General features: G+C 53.8%; 1 protein-coding gene across 3 annotated transcripts in view; it reads right to left on the minus strand.

The window, feature by feature from the left end:
• SNED1 (sushi, nidogen and EGF like domains 1) overlaps positions 1-16,238 on the minus strand; it is a 70,308-nt gene that overhangs the window by 16,386 nt on the left and 37,684 nt on the right. For 2 of the 3 annotated variants that reach the window (XM_026660818.2, XM_026660817.1), the window contains 8 exons: positions 15,019-15,132; positions 14,703-14,816; positions 13,589-13,885; positions 9,994-10,177; positions 7,328-7,440; positions 4,645-4,923; positions 3,743-3,887; positions 2,045-2,127 (listed from right to left, as the gene is read on the minus strand). In XM_026660818.2, the coding sequence (XP_026516603.1) occupies positions 2,045-2,127; positions 3,743-3,887; positions 4,645-4,923; positions 7,328-7,440; positions 9,994-10,177; positions 13,589-13,885; positions 14,703-14,816; positions 15,019-15,132 (1,329 nt within the window). The remainder of the gene's footprint in view (positions 1-2,044; positions 2,128-3,742; positions 3,888-4,644; positions 4,924-7,327; positions 7,441-9,993; positions 10,178-13,588; positions 13,886-14,702; positions 14,817-15,018; positions 15,133-16,238) is intronic. The other variant, XM_026660816.2, reaches the window with a different exon arrangement.

Below are 16,238 nucleotides of genomic sequence, written 5' to 3' on the forward strand. Positions count from 1 at the left end.
GGGGGGTGGTATGTAATTGTCCCAGGTCACTGGGTGGGGGCTCGAGCTGGTTTTGCATTGCGTTATTGAAACGGAACCCCTAGATACTGAACCCAGCCCTTGTTGCTGCCAACTCAGAGGGGCAGAAGGGTTACATATATTAGAACCTAGGCAGTGTCAGACAAGATCAGCCCCAAGGGCCATCCAGCCCAGTCACCAGCACCAGCTGCTTCAGCGGCAGGTAGAAGGACCCCACAGGAGACAGCTGTAATCTGCCCAGAAAGACACTTTCTTCCTAAACCCCAACAGGCAGAGGCTGCGTTAAGGCCTGAAGCATTAAGATTTATTCCTTCCAAAATGGTTAGTTTTTGTTGTTTGAATCCTGGCTCCTGTCATTCAGGCCATTTTTATCCATACAGATGTCCAGTCTGTTTGGGAACCCCACTAAGCTCAGCTCCTCTCCAAAGCCCCTCTCCCACAGTGATCACTCAGCACTTCCCCAGGGCGGGGGAGTATGACTAGCCCCATTGTGCAGAAAAGGAAGGGACTTAGCCACAGTCACCCAGGGAGTCAGGTGTCAGAACTGGGACTAGAACTCAAGTGACTCAGTGCCCTGCTCTCCCCTCAGGAGACACAGCCAGGTGCCATTTCAGAGGGGTCATAGAATCATAGAATATCAGGGTTGGAAGGGACCTCAGGAGGTCATCTAGTCCAACCCCCTGCTCAAAGCAGGACCAATTCCTAACTAAATCATCCCAGCCAGGGCTTTGTCAAGCCGGGCCTTAAAAACCTCCAAGGAAGGAGATTCCACCACCTCCCTAGGTAACGCATTCCAGTGCTTCACCACCCTCCTAGTGAAATAGTGTTTCCTAATATCCAACCTAGACTTCCCCCACTGCAACTTGAGACCATTGCTCCTTGTTCTGTCATCTGCCACCACTGAGAACAGCTGAGCTCCATCCTCTTTAGAACCCCCCCTCAGGTAGTTGAAAGCAGCTATCAAATCGCCCCTCATTCTTCTCTTCTGGAGACTAAACAATCCCAGTTCCCTCAGCCTCTCCTCATAAGTCATGTGCTCCAGACCCCTATGTAAATGTAAATAGGATTTACATTTTTCTAGACAGGTTAACTCCTTCCCCCTTCACCATGTGGGGCCACAGGATCTGAATCCCTGCATGTAAACCCCAGCACAGCTACCGCTAGCAAAACCTCCTGGTGACGTGCATGGTCCAGGGAGTCAAGAGATGGCTGCAGGGCTGTATTCAGCACAGCTGCTCGTTTGGGCACCCTGCCCATTTCCTCTCTCATTCTCCAGTCTCCATCCCTTAGCCCAGGCTGGGCTGGAGGCGGGGCTGGTCATGGCACCTGCATCCCGGGCCTTGGTTACAATTCAGAGCATTACCGTGTCTGAGCATGGCTGGGAGTTATATGGGGCAGCTGCCTAAAGCAGGGTTCTCTTCAGAGGCAGCTGGAGCCGGCCACTGTCCGAGACAGGATACAGGGAGAGCTGCACCTCGGGCAGCACCAGTCTGGCCAATCTGACGATGCTGTTAGCAGCAGGTGTGGACCAGGCCCTGCAGCGGTCAGCTGGGATTGACCCCTGCCCCAACAAGCCACAGACTGGTGGGGAAGCAGCATGGCTCTGGGACTCTTCCATGGCATTCAGGGTCAGCCTGTGCTGCTTCATTGCCAGGGCATGTGGCCTAGCACATGCGGTGCCGGGACCCCTGGCCATTCCAACCCAGGGATCTTCTTTCTAGAGAGCTGAGCCATTGCCCCTGCCAGCATTTCCCCTGGCTTTGTTCTGCCCGCAGAGTCATGTCCACATCTGTGCTGGGCTGTGGGATTGGCCCCTTCTCTAAAGCCAGCTGGGGGCTGTGTGTAGAGAGAGCGAGACAGAGACTTTTAACACCCCTGTGCGGCAGGTGCTGCACACGTCAAACCGTCTCAGAGTTACACCTCCTGCAGTCCAGCAGGCAATCGTGCCGGTATTGCTCTCACACCCTCTGTGGAACAGAGGCCTGGGTGACAGACAAGGGGCCTGGGGTGGATGGAGAGTACTTACGTGTTCTCACGGTGACGGATTTGCTCGGCAAGCTGCTGAACTTGGCACTGATCCTCCGTCTGCCGTCCACCAGCTCAGTAAACCTGGAAAGGGAAAGAATTACTAGCCCTCGTACAGTGGCCCAGAGGGTGCTCCCCCACACAAAAATCAGTGGGCTACAGCACACAGTTATATGGCTTGCCGACAAGATTGCTCATTCAGCTGGTGGGCCCTAGCAGTGGCATTCTGCGTGCAGAGAGCAGCCTGTGGAAAGAAATTGTGATGGACCACGCTGAGCATAGCATCAGCCAGAGGATGAATACGCTGGTCATTTAAACTGCGCCAATGATGTTGCAAAATCTTGTTTCAATTTGTTTTGTTTCCAGTGCTGTCCTGGAGCCTGCAAAGTGAAGGCTGTTTGCAAAGTCCTGTACTGTTCCTCTTGGTGACATGCAGGCACAGAGGGGCTCCGATACCAAGTGGGGCTTCAAGGCACTACTGGGACACAAACAATCAGCATCAATGCAGGAAGCCTGTGGCGCACACTCCTGAAGTGCTGCATTAACACCGCAGCAAGTGGGAACTGAGATGCAGAGAAATAACTAGGGGCACATTCTACTCAGTGATGTGGGTACAACTGCCATGGGGAGCCAATCCCATGGCGGCTATGCTGGCTTTGTAGCCACATAGCCCACTGTGGAATCTGGCGCTTCATGCAGGTTTTGGAGTCTGACTGCCCTTGACAGTTTCCTGTCTGAGGAGTTGCAGTGATTAGCAGGAGGAGTGTGTGTGACCACGATACAGATGCGTTGAGCAGCAGAGGGCACCTCTACTACATTCTCCTGTGTCCCACCATGCATTTCCAGGGCACTCAGCTAGTCTACACCCCAGTGTCCGCTTTCTCCTCTGGGTTTATTGTGTCCCATCTCCTCCAGCTGCTCACCCCACTTAAAAAATCTTAAGAGCTTCTATTTAAAATGCAGATCTCTCCCTTGACCAGGAGGAGCAGGCCTGGTTTGTGTTACTGGTTCCAGGAAGGGGTGCAGCAGGCTAGATCCAAGGTGGGCACAGCAGTAAGGAGATGGCTGACGATCTGAAACATGGGCCAGGCAGCTAGTGTCCACCGGGGTGGGGGTGGGGAGGAGAGATTCCATGCTCACACAGCAGAGCAACTGACGAGCACTGGGTTGCATAGGTTGTAGCAACTTCATGGAGAGGTTACATTTGAATAGGGCACTTGGGGTGGGCTGTTTAAAGCTACTCTGAAACCTGTCATGGAAGTGGGGCTGGATGCTCAGTCTCCTAAAGGAAATCAGGCATCCAGAGCCACCCACCAACTGTGAACATTCCACCCACCCTTTGTACACATGGGAGAGGCAGGTGCACTCCAGCTCCCAAGGGTCAGAGCCAGGGAAGCAGGGGATTTGCTGGGAGCATCCCCCATGCACTAACCAGACTGTTCTAGGGCTGGGTCCCTCCCAAGTGCTGGCTGCCAATCATGCGATTATACGGTGGATTTGTGATGTGGCCAAATATACACTGAGAACTAGAGCAAGGCCAGGAAATGTGGCTTACATGTGACCTGATCTGTACTGGAATGCAAGGGTTCAGTAGAAGTGGCCCATTCCCGCTCTCATCCAGCTCCCAACACCACATGTTATTTGTTAGTGCTCAGACTTCAAGCAGGGCTGGTGTAATTGCCGCTGAGCCGGTCCCTACCTGGGAGCCTGCGAGGGTTCTTCCGGGATATTGTGATCAGCAAGCAGGCGCAGTTCCGGCAGTAATGCTGGGGGGAGCCTGTTCCTGAGCACCCGTGGGTGTCCTGCTTGGCCCCATCGCCTCTCCGGGGTTCCATCCCTCTGCACTGCAGGCCACAAAGGATTAGGCTTAGCCAGGACGAAGCAGTGAATCAATGGAGTAAATGGAGTGTAATTCTACCATCAAGCACAGCCCCCAAGAGAGCCCACCCCCAGCTGGCCGGGGATTCTCCCGCAGAGCAGTGATGGCATCTGTGGGAATCAGTGTGTGTACAGCCAGCATGCCCCTGGGAAATGCCCGGACCACCACAATGGCTCTGCCTCCACCTAGGGTGACCAGATGTCCCGATTTTATAGGGACAGTCCCGATTTTTGGGTCTTTTTCTTATATAGGCGCCTATTACCCTCCACCCCCGTCCCGATTTTTCACACTTGCTGTCTGGTCACCCTACCTCCACCCCATGCCAGATGCACCATGCGAGACAGCTCCCCCGTGTCACTGCGTGCCCAGATACAGAAGGGGTCGCACACACCCAGCGTAGCAAAGGAAGAACCATGCAGGGTCCCCACTGGCTTTTGAGTGGAGAACACTGCATGGAAGCATTGTTTCCTCCAGCTCGGTGGAACACCTGCAGGGCATGGCGGTTCCAGATCGTGGGCCATTTACATCCCCAGGTGGCTACGCTGCTTCTCATGGACGTGCTGATGTTCCCATGCCCCGTTGTCACATCACTAGTTCAATGCCTGTTCCCCCCGCTAACCTCCTCCAGCAGAGGCACCTGTTCCCTTGTGTATGCTCTGCCCCCCCAGCATAACATTCCCCCGCCAGGCTCCGGGGAGGCCGTGGCGGGATCATGGACTTACAGGTCAAGATGTAGACATGGGCCGGCTCGCTGTGCCCTTGGCCTTGCTCGGTGTTCTGGATGGCCATCATGGACAAGCGATACCTCTGACCGGGAAGCAGGTCACGCACCGTGTAGGACGACAGCTTCCCGTTGGGCACGTAGCGGCTCTTGATGCTCTGGTTAGTGGTGACGTTGATGATATAACCCTCCACGGACCCTGCCAGTGGCTGGTCCCAGGTCATGTAGACAGAGGTGGCGCTGACTCTGGAGGCAGTGAGGTTCTGGGGAGGAAGAGGCCCTGTGCCAGCGGGAAGGAAACATCAGTCTGAATGATTTCAATGGAGCATCCCTTCACTGATTACATGGCTCAAGCTGCCTGTGATCTCCGCTCCTGGGACAGCTCAGTGCTCTGAGCCTTGCCTGCCTGTGTTTAACTTTGCTTTCTCAGGGTCTGTCTTCATTACAGTTAACCCAGGCGTTGCCACTACCCCCTTCCTGCCCACACCCAGAACCCCTCAGCTCACTGGCCTGGTGGGGGGCGGGGCTTAGAGCCCATGTGCTGCTTTCACACTGGCTAAAGTACCTCTGATGCCTTCCTACAATTCCTGCCAGGTGCCCAGTTCTACCCCAATTCACTGGGACAGACTCAGAGAGGGGCTCAGCTCACTGCTGGAATGGCCCAAGCAGTCCTAGCGACACCCCAGGGGGACACAGCAGCAACGAGGACCCAGGAACCAGGGCCGCCCGGGGGGGGGGGACAAGTGGGGCAATTTGCCCCAGGCCTCAGGCCCCACAGGGGCCCCCACAGGAATATAGTATTCTATAGTATTGCAACTTTTTTTTATGGAAGGGGCCCCCAAAATTGCTTTGCCCCAGGCCCCCTGAATCCTCTGGGCGGCCCTGCCAGGAACCAGGCTCTGGCTGTGCAGCATGGCTGCTCACCCCCAGGCTAGGCTAACCTGGATGCTCAGGCCTGGGCTAGCTGTGAGCCCGGCACCAGTGTAACCGTCTGGGGCAGATCCTAGCATGGGGTGATCTGGTGCAGTGAAGTGAGCAGCAGTGATGTAAACCCCACTACACTGCTGCATCCAGGCCACATACAGGTTGTGCCAGGCTAACGACAGCAATGTAGTTACAATGGGGCAAGTGTCCTGACTGCAGCCAGGGCCCACAGCGGGTGGCAGCTCTAGGGAGCCCCTCCAGCACCCCACTTGCTAGGACGAGGCCCATCTCCAGACCTCTGCAGCACTCCTGGTTTGTTGCTTCAGCCCCTTCTCTGGGGTATCTCTAGTCTAGAGCTGAAAATGCAGGGTCAGATCCTCAGCCTCGCGCCAGCGGCACCATGGTGCTGCGAAGCCAGGTTAGAGGGCTACCTGGCGAGTGCCCCGGCATGGAATTCCTGTGGGGTCAGCTCCTACACCACCACCCCGGGACCTGGGGCAGAGTGTGGGTGATGCTCCGCCCAGCTGCAGGCTGGCCATAGCTCCAGCATGGCTCTATATTCAGGGATGGTGCAGAATCAGCCCCAAGTGGAGGGAGGGAGGGAGAGAGCTGCAAGCAGCTGCACTCGGCATTCACTGGGGTTCTCCCCTTCTTTGACTACAAATAACAAGTGCGTATGAAGAATCTGCCACATAACTCCCAGTTTAAGGCAATCCCCACCACCTGCTTCTGCTCCCCACACTTAGTGTCAAGTCAGAGCCTCTGTGAACAGGGCCTTCTCTGCTGAGGCTGATGGAGTTGGTCCTGCAGGCTCGAGGGGTGAATAGGGCCCCTAGGCAAGACAGCGAGGCTGGAGCAAGCCAAGGGCTGGTTGTCTCAGGGAGTGGCTGCTCCCCCTGATGTTATGCCAGTTGGCAAGCAATGTGCTTTTGCCATGATCTGGGGAGCATCACATGGTCCCAGAGCCAGTGGCAGGGTGGGGCTGCCCCGGTCTCTATCACTGTGCGCATGAGATCGGGCACAGGCATGGCAGGTCAGCCAGTGGAACAGCCCTGCTGATGGTCAAGGAGCAGCCAGGGCCTTGGGAAGCAAAGGGTACTTCTGAGCATGGGTCAGTGGGCCAGCCCCCACCAGCCCGTGGGCAATACACAGCCACAGCATGCTCCTGCCACCCTCCAGCACCAGTCCTAGCTCAGAAGTGGGACCCAGGCTGGTTTGTCAAGATGCAACATGGACCCAATGACATCGGTCCGACCAGCCCCCCTCCCCGCAGTGCAGGCAGCCACGCTGCGTCCAGGGAGAGGCACACAGCCCAGAGAAGCAGCAGCTGCTGTCGCTGCTCTCCAGGCAGTGGGATGGTGCGAGCGGGTGCTGGCTGGGTCTGTACGCCATGCTGGATGTGTTGACCATTGGTCAGAATTTCCCCTTCCCTGGGAGGGATGCTGGCTTTGGAGCAGGCGCCCGCTCTCCAGCTGGAAGCAGAGGCTGCTGTCTGTGGGCTCACTGTCTTAGCCTTATGCTCCCATTTGCTTCCAGCCAAAACGTGGTGAGCACATTCTAAACAGAGCCACTCCGTGCTGACCCTCAGCCACACAGGCCATCTGGGGCTGGGCTGCTCTACACTGGCAGGGGACCCCTAAGGGCAGGGGGTTGGAATGAGTCCTTCACATCCCTTAGGACATCACAGGCTCCTCTTCAGGGAATGGCCATTTAGGCTCCAGCCCTGAGGAAGAGGCAAAGGAATGTCTGGTCGCACTCACGAGTCCACACGTGGAAGGGTGCCATGGTCTGGCTCTCTGAGGGAGGATCTTCCGTCTCCAGCCCGCTCAGGGTCGACACGTGGATGAGATACCTCTCCCCTGGCCGGAGGTCCCTGAGGTGGAGGAGATAGAGGGAAGGAACATAGGAACTTAGGGTTGATTAGCTATTATGGCAAAGATTTCCAGGCAGAGATTGCATCTTTCCCATGGCTGGATGGCACCCAGCACAACGGGCCCCACTCCTGACTGGGCCCCTGACAGAAATACTCACTACGCTTCCCCGCCCCCAGTGACTGCAACCCCCAAGCTGAGAAAGCAGGATCACTGATGTGATTTCCAAGGAGCCTGGGGTGGGGCAGAAACCTGACTGTATTGTGTGATGGACTCTTTACTACACAACGTCTCTGTGGCTATCAGTGTCCCCACAGTCACTCAGCCCCTGCACCATGGGTGTGTGTGTGTGTGGGATCGGTTTTAAACTACTGCCGTACGTAGTTTTGCAGGGAAAGCCAGGTTGCCCACTCTCCCAGTTACCAGCATCGGTGGGCATGTGATCACAGCTAGCGCCGTCAGCTGTGCTCCTCCCCACACCCTTGTAATGAGAGCCCATGGAAGGGGTGAGGAGGGCCCTGGGTGCTGAGCACCTGGGATGTAGGTTTCTGCCAGTGTGTGCTGCTCCCTGCAGACATGGTGTGGTGTTCACACTGCAGTCATCTGCACCGTAGTGGGTTTGGGCTGGGTGGACAAAGGGGCCTGTCATGCATCCCCTAGAATGGAGGAGCAGGAGCAGGGTCCAGAGCTGAGAGCAAAGGAGTGGGAGTTAGAGCAGAAGCCAGGTTAGTTCCCTCTGGCAACTGCCACCAATGGCCAGGACAAGGCAGGGAGCATGTGCTGCAGGGACTGCGATGGCTGGTTTCACCATCACTACCGTGACAACAGACAGAACCCATAAACAGCACTTTACCCTTCCAGGACCTTTCACCTAAGTCTCTCAGAGCGCTTTACAAACACATCAATCAAACCCCACTGAACATGTAACGTATCACGGACAGGTCCTGAGATCCTGGGTGATGAGAGTCTGCAAAGGACTTTACACTAATAACATTTGTGAAAAACCTGAGCCCACGTTTCATAGCATGATCCTGACCCCACTGGATCTCCATCGAGCTCAGCTGGATTAGCTGAGTACGGAGTTCCAGAAACCAAGTGTGGCAAATAGGTAAGGGTCAAGAATCATGCAAACCGTCTGACTATAGGGTTCCCTCTTCTGTTGCATACACATTCTTATACACCACTTATTGCTGTAGGATCTGAGCGCCTTCCAGTAGGGCATTGAGCAATGTGACTAACATCTGTCACATATTATTTGTTCTCAAGCACCGAAACTGACTGCCGGGTCTGAAGTGTCTGTCACTGGAGGTAGAGAGGCTGCTGTCAGCATCACTAGCATGTTAGCGTGTCTGCTTATTAACAATATTGAGGGATGTAACAGCTTGGACTTCAATACTGCAATTTACAACATACCCGCAGAGTCCCATCAAAGTTGGTGGGGCTGTCTCTGCCAGCATGGCAGAAATTACAGCATCATGGCATTTGCTTGGTTCTTCATCTCATCCTGAAACTTGCCTAGTGCTGATACTTGGTAGCTATCCAGCACCTTTCACCTGAGACATTCATTCACAATGCCCCTTTGAGGTAGGCCAGTACCAGTGCTCACAGCCTCACATGGCCAACAGCTACTAAAAACTAGGTTAAAAAAATCATAATGAAGAGAAACTTGGCGGAAGGTAAACCCCTGGGTTAGCACTGATCTCTCCCTGTCTGCAGACCATAAATGCACTTGTACATTGAAGCTGATTTCAGTTTGTGTCCAATGGGCGGCTATCACATTGAAGTGTGGTCAGTTTAAGAAGGCGGTACCCTGAACCCCCTGCTAGTTTTGTGGGTTTTACAATCACATGTTCCTCTGTTTTACAATCACGTTCTCTCTTTCTGCCTTGTTGCTGAGTGAAAAGGCCCATACAAAGCAGGAGTTCCCCTAGGAATCAGCCAGGTTGGAAGCAGGAACTACCCACACAAACAGTAACTAACTACCCAAGAAAGCAGTGGGACTGATTAGATATAAAGTGCTATAAAATGCATGAAGCAAATGGACTGAAGAGAGAGAGAGAGAGAGAGATATTTTTCCTTTATAATTCCTCTCCATTTTTAGGGCTCCTCAGTGATGCCTGTTACAGAAGTGGGTTAAGCAATGCTCAGGCAGCAGGGTGGTTCTTAAGTCAACAGCATCCCTTTAAATCTCTCCTAGGATCATTAACCGCCTGCTCTCATTGGTCCACACTCTGCCCTAGGCTGCAGTCCCATGTGCAGGATCCTGGGTATGTGAAGCCAGCAGATCCCCACCAGGGGCAACCCTAGCCAAAGCATTATGCCACCTTCGACTCGCAGTCCCCATGCAGGGGCCGGGGAGCAGCTGAGGGAGAGAAGAGTTTGGCTAGAGAACACTGATCTCCAGTCGTGCTATCTGCTGGATGGCCACCTTTGCCCACAGCCCCAGGTCTGTGCCACGCTCAGTTCAGTCACAGCCCAGAACTGGGGGAATTATTTCCCCTTGTTTCTCTCAGTGTCTAGCCCCTTCTCTTAGCTTGTGCCATGCCCTCCCTCACCTGAACGTGTACTTGGTCACACTGCTGTTCAGCTCCACGGTGCGGTCCTCCAGGTCCCCGGGCTGGCGGATGGAGATGCGCACCTTGCTGATGGAGGAGTGTTGGAGCCTGTGGAGAGCCCACTGCACCGTGATGGTGCTGGCCGTCACGTTGGCGATATCAAATCCCTCCACTGGGCGAGGTTCTGTGCGGAGGAGGAAGCAAAGGCAGGGGGTGGTGAACAATAGCCTCGAGAGCCCCTCAGAAGCCAGACATGGTGCTACCTCTCATCCCTATAGGGCCTGTGCCCGCGTGTGCATCCCCATGACTGTTCTCCCGCCCCTTTGAGATCTTCCTGTCAGAGCATTGCATCTCAGCCCAGCAGCTTGGCCTGGCATCCCTAGGCCTCCCTGCGCTTGCAGTGCTTCTGACAGACAGAGCGGGAGGCCCGCTCCCACTGCATGCCAGGGAGCACCAGCGCCACAGTCAAAGGCTGGGGCCTGACCCTCGCCAGGCCAGCACATAGTGACACTGCTGGGCAGGCTCCTATCCCCCACTGTTTTGGCCCTTAGTGCCCACAAGGCAGCAGAGCCCATTCCCCAAGCACCAGGCTGGGGCCTGCCAGCTTGGCACTTAATGGCACCAATGAGAGGGAACCCAGAAGCCGCTGTTTCTGATGTTTCCCGAGGACTTTCAGGACCAAGTTCAGCTCTCCAGGCAAGAGAGAGAAAGAGCAGCTGAACTGGCAGCCCAGGGCACGGGCCTGTGTGTGTGTGGGGGGGTTCTCTGCACTCCAGCAGGGGAGCTGGGTAAAGTTTGGGTGTGGGCACATGGCTATGCTAATCAGGTAGGCATCACCCTCACTGAGTCCTAGCAGGCTGCTCTGGTTTGTGGTGCATGTGCCAGACAGTGGCTGTAGGATAGGAAAGCTTATTCCCAGTCTTTGAAATAGTTGTCTTTCAAAAGGCCAGGAGTTTCCTAGAACAGGGCAACGGAGATGGTGTGGTCCAGTGGGTAGAGCACTGGACTAGAACTCGAGACACCTGGGTCCTGTTCCTGGCTGAGTGAATACATCCCCTCCCCGTGCCTCAGTTTCACCTCCCCACACACACACCTTTTGGCCATCTCAGCTGTTTCAGTAAGCTCTTTGCTGTCTGTCCCTCACCAAGGGACCCCAACCTCAGCTGGGGCCTCTAGGTGCTACTGTAAAATACATAGTAGGAGTTGAGGGAGCACAGGCCTGACCCAGGGCAAAACGGACTCCGTATTAATGGGAGACACAGCAGCTGGAAGGAGCTGTGAGTTGTGAGCCTGCCAGGGAGTGAAAACAGAGCAATCAGCCGGGAGGGCCAGCTACTCTGTTCCCAGAGGAGACCCAGGCTCTACCCTGCTAATGCTCACATGCAGCTCAGGACTGTACTTGCACTGCTGTGCAGTGGCCTAACACACAGCTGGGAGGAGTCCTGCAGCTTGCTGCGGGACCAGACCAACCGGGAGCCTTTCCCAGCCAATGCGGACATGGTGCTCAGTACATGCTGATTTCTACTGACTTAATGGTTGTGCAGGGGACCCAGGCCTCGCCCCTGCTAAACATGTGCCAAGGGAGGCTCCCATCTGACTCCGAATGAATCAGTCTGCTGAAAGCAGGAGGGTGCTGTGCAATGGTCACTCGCCCTTTCCTATCATCCTCGGTGCCCCCGCCCTACCAGCTGGGAGGGTTGCCCTTCCCTCTAGGGACTGCTCAAAGCTGGGTATGCTGTTTCTCTCTCCAGACAGCATGCCAGGGGGTGAAAGCTCAAGGTGGGCGCCATTCTCTGTGCCCCAGCTCAGTTGGATGATTGAACTCTGGGCAATACAGGAACTGCCAGACTGGATCAGCCCTGTGGTCCATTTACTCCGTCTCTGACAGTGGCCAGCACCAGCTGCTTCAGAGGAGGACAGGAAACCCCAGAATGGACAACCATGGCATCAGCTGCCCTCAGGGAAGTGTTTTCCTGCCTTTGTCACTTGGTGGTTGGCTTATGCCCTGACAGAGGAGGATTTTGATCCCTTCTACATTAGTCTGTTATGCTTTGTAATGTAACTCTGATCCCCTCACTCTCCATAAGAGGTCCAGGCCTGTTTTGAACCCTAGGAAAGCCTTGGTCTCAATGAGATCCTGTAGCAGGGAATCCCACAGTCAGTTACGTGGTGGGTAAAAGTATTTCTTCTAGTCACTTTTACAGTTCTTGCCTTTCAGTTTCTTTGAAGGTTCCCTTGTTCTAGTGCTAGGAGATAGGGCAACCAGAAGTCCCTGAGATACCCTCTCTAGACCACTCATTATGCATCTTTACCATGCCTGCTCTGATTTGTCTCCTCCATTTTTGCACCCTCTCTTTATAGGGAATTCTTTCCAGGGCTCTAATTGTTTTCAGTGCCCAGCTTTGAACTCCCCTCTAGTCCTGCAATACCCTTTTGTAGAGAGGATGACCAGTCCTGGAGACAGTACCCAGGTGAGGCCACACCACTGAGTTGTCTAAAGGCATGAGACTATTTTACAGATTCACCATCCCACTTCTTATGCACCCCAACATTTTGTTGCTCTTTCAACCGCTACTACACACTGAGCAGAGAGGTCTTCATTGACCTGTCTACAGTGATCCTAGGTCCCTTTCCTGAGTTGGCACACTAAGCTTACAACCCTGCGCAGTGTAGGAGTAATTCAAATCACTCCTTCCAATTGGCATTACTTTGCATTTATCAACACTGAATTTCCTCTGCTGGTATGGTGCCCATTCCCTTGGCTTGCTCAGGTCTCTGGTGTTCCTCTCAGTCCCCTCTGATCCTAGCTGACCTACATAAACTGTGCCACCTCGCCCTTTAATAAATAATATTAACTGCAGATCCCAGCAAGGAGCCACTAGGTGCCCACTGCTAACCTTATGCCATATGAAAATTGACCTGTTAGTCCTCCTTTGCTTCTGGTCTCTTAGCCAGTTCCTGATCCATTTCACCCTGTGGCTACTTAGTTTCCTTAATAGATACTTTGAAAGCCCAACTAAATCATCTCAATCAGTTCTTCTTGAGACACTAGTCTATTGACACATTCAGTGAATGAGGAGATTTTCCTTGCCAGAGGCTTGCCACTGGGCCATTAGGTTGGTGGGAGGGCATTTTTCATTAAGAGGTTGCTATGTATACATAAGGATGTTGGTTTTAGATCTAAATGGATATTTCCCAAATAAAGCTTATAGATGCAAGAAAATATCCTTATGCAAAACATAATGTTTTTCATACAGCTTCTGGTCCTTGGAGGCCACTCCCGCCCCTAAGCTCCCATGTTGCCTAACGCACTCCAAAGTGGGTTGTGGTGCAGGACGGATTGTTCTGTGGGCTGAGGGGGCTTTTAGACCAGTGCACAGCTAGCTGAAAATTTCGCTGTAGCGTTAGGTGGTGGAAAGCAAGCTGGGATAGCCGGGAAGCAGGTCCTGCCATCCGTTAGGAGGTAGCATTGGCTGGTGGGTCTCCATGAGCTGTCTGTGCAGTAGCAGCCCTCAGCTGGCGTTGGAGCATTAACCTAGGTGTTGGACAGAGGCGTGCATGCTCACATTTGTATTCCCCTTCCGACGCTACTCACTAGTGCGTGTGATGAGCATGACAGGCCTGCTGATGTCGTTCTTGTTGTTCACGTTGCGTTTGACTGAAAAGACAGAAATATTGTAGGCTCTGCCAGAGGCTAGTGCCCGCAATTGGTGGGCAGAATGACTTCGGTCCACAAAATCTGTCCTGCGGTAAGAGCCGTCGAAGGATACGTACGTCACGGCGTAGCCGTCAATCATCTGCCTGGCGACTGGGTCTTCGGGGGGGTACCAAGAAATCGACACCCCTGTGTCCTCCACCCTGACCACCTTTAATGATGTTGGTGGCAGCAGTTCTTCAGGGTATCAATCAAAGCAAAGGGAAGAAGTAACATGGTAAATCTTTAGGCACCAGACCCCTGGGACTGACCCTCCAGCACACAAACACTGGCTGACAGGACTGTGTCAAGGCAGCTGTGAGGGCAGCCCTGATATACAGCACAACAGTCATGCACAATGCAGGGAGTGTGTGCTGCTGGGGCATGAGCCTGCATGGTGCTGAGCGGTCTCCACTCCCAGGGGGTTCACACAGGCCCAAAGGCTGGTGCCTGCTGCTCCTTATCGTCCTGTTTGAGTCCTGAAGAAGGACCCTGGGGCATGAGCTGGGATCAGGGCCCCATTGTGCTAGGGACTGCCCACCCAGTCTGAGATGGGCATTGTCCTGAAGAGCTGGCAGTTTAAAAGCAGATGAGCCAGACAAAGGTTATCAATCCCTATTTTACAGATGGAGACCTGAGGGCCAGACACAGAGTGTGTCCGCAGGGAGTGTGCAGCAGAGCTGGGAACTGAATCCAGGCCTCACGAGTGCCAGTCCAGTGCCATCCTTCCTCTCTCAGACTGACTTCAGCACCTCCAGGAGTTGCTCAGCACCCAGCAAGATCAAGCCCCTCTGGCACCTTCCGTCTGCGGGTATCACCACACTCTAAGATGAGGCAGCGATTTGCCCTGATGGCTGAGCCCGGCAGTGCCAACCTGTTGCGAGTGGGTCTCGCCCAGGCAAAGATCCCCCCCCACAGTGGGCTCACACCGCTGCGTCCTAGCAGTGCATGTGGCAGCATATGCTGTCTGTGGTGACAGACAGGACTCACTTGAGTAGCCATCCAGCCCCTTTACCTTTTTCGCAGCTCTTGCCTGTGTAGCCCACCTTGCAGGTGCAGCTGTGGGATCCATTGCTAGGCAGGCAGTAGCCTCGGCTCCCACACGGGCTGTAGAAACAAGGATCGCTGGCTGGGGGAGAGGAGCAAGATCAAGGGTTATGGCTCATGCTGCCCAAGAAGGCCAAATAAAAAATGTTAATTACCGTTCAAGGCTGGCAAACTAGTAGCCAGGTTCAGTGCATGCAACCACATTGAATTAACCAGCCAGTGCTAAAGTAATGGGGGCTCTGGGAGGTCATTAGCTAAATCTCTTACACCTAGCCAAGGCTTACCCGTCTCGCAGTGGTAGCCGAAGAAACCCTCTGGGCAGACACACAGGTAGGAACCACCATAGTTTTCACAGACCCCTCCATTACGGCAGGGAGCTGATTCGCAGGCATCCACTTCTAGAGGGCACAGATACACACAGTCAAACATCTGCCAGAGACAGCATGGACATTAGAGGAAACTCTGGATCCCTTGCGGGGACTCTTGCTGCAAATGCAGCAGGTGAAGTATATGTGCGAACCATGGGCCATGCACAGAACATGCATCTGTTTCGAGGGGAAGTGAAATTGGTGACTCACTCAAGATAGTCCAGATGCACATACTGTGCAGTCCATGCGCTAAATGCAGGACACATATTCATCCTATGAGCCCCTCACATTCAGCATATCCAAACTCTGAAGCAGTGTCCCAAACTATTGGGTTACAGCTCCCAGAATTCATTGCCCAAAGTCCAGCACACTGACACAGGAGGGTCATTGTCTATTGGCCGCTGGTGATGCATGATCTCACTGCAGAACTCACACATTACTCCAATGGTGAAAGCCCAACTCAGTGTCACTGTGCTAATTTAAGGGCTTGTCTATATGGGGAGTGATTCCTGATAGCTATTCCTGATTTAACTTAATGTGTGGACATTCTTATTCCATTCACACCCTACCTTATTCCAAATTCACTTTTACATGCAGACAAGCTGTTTAGTGCATGGATTTTTCTATAACAGTCTTTTGTGGTGGCAGAGAGAAGGGTATGTGTTGGAACCAACATCAAATTATCCCGCTAATTGAGCCTATATCCTGTAGATCACTAGCTAAATCTATTTACTAGCTGATTGTAATTGTTGCTTTGTTTACAATCTGTGGACCAGAGCCTCAAGTCCCTACTCAGCGCAGGATCCAAAATCCAAAGACTCTCTCTATTGACCTCAGTAGGCTCTGGCTCAGGCTCTGGGTCATTTCTTGGGAAAAACCCCACTGACGTCAATGACGATAAGGACTTGGTGATGTGGGGCTCTGAGGTTGGCACAGCACACCTGCTCTCAGCACAGCACAGCAGTGCGCTCGCTGGAATCATTTTCATGAAAGTACGGCAAAATTATCACCCAGTGCGGGCTGGTCTCCACGAACAGTCAGTGTGCAGCGAGCTGGGGTGTGAATCTACCCCACACCAGCCTGCTGCGCACCGACTGTCTGCATGCAGGCTGCTGACATACGTTAACAGTTCATTA

This window comes from Terrapene carolina, unplaced genomic scaffold (assembly GCF_002925995.2).
Source record: "Terrapene carolina triunguis isolate 2854851 unplaced genomic scaffold, T_m_triunguis-2.0 Scaffold837, whole genome shotgun sequence".
In the NCBI taxonomy this organism is placed as follows: Eukaryota; Metazoa; Chordata; order Testudines; family Emydidae; genus Terrapene; species Terrapene triunguis.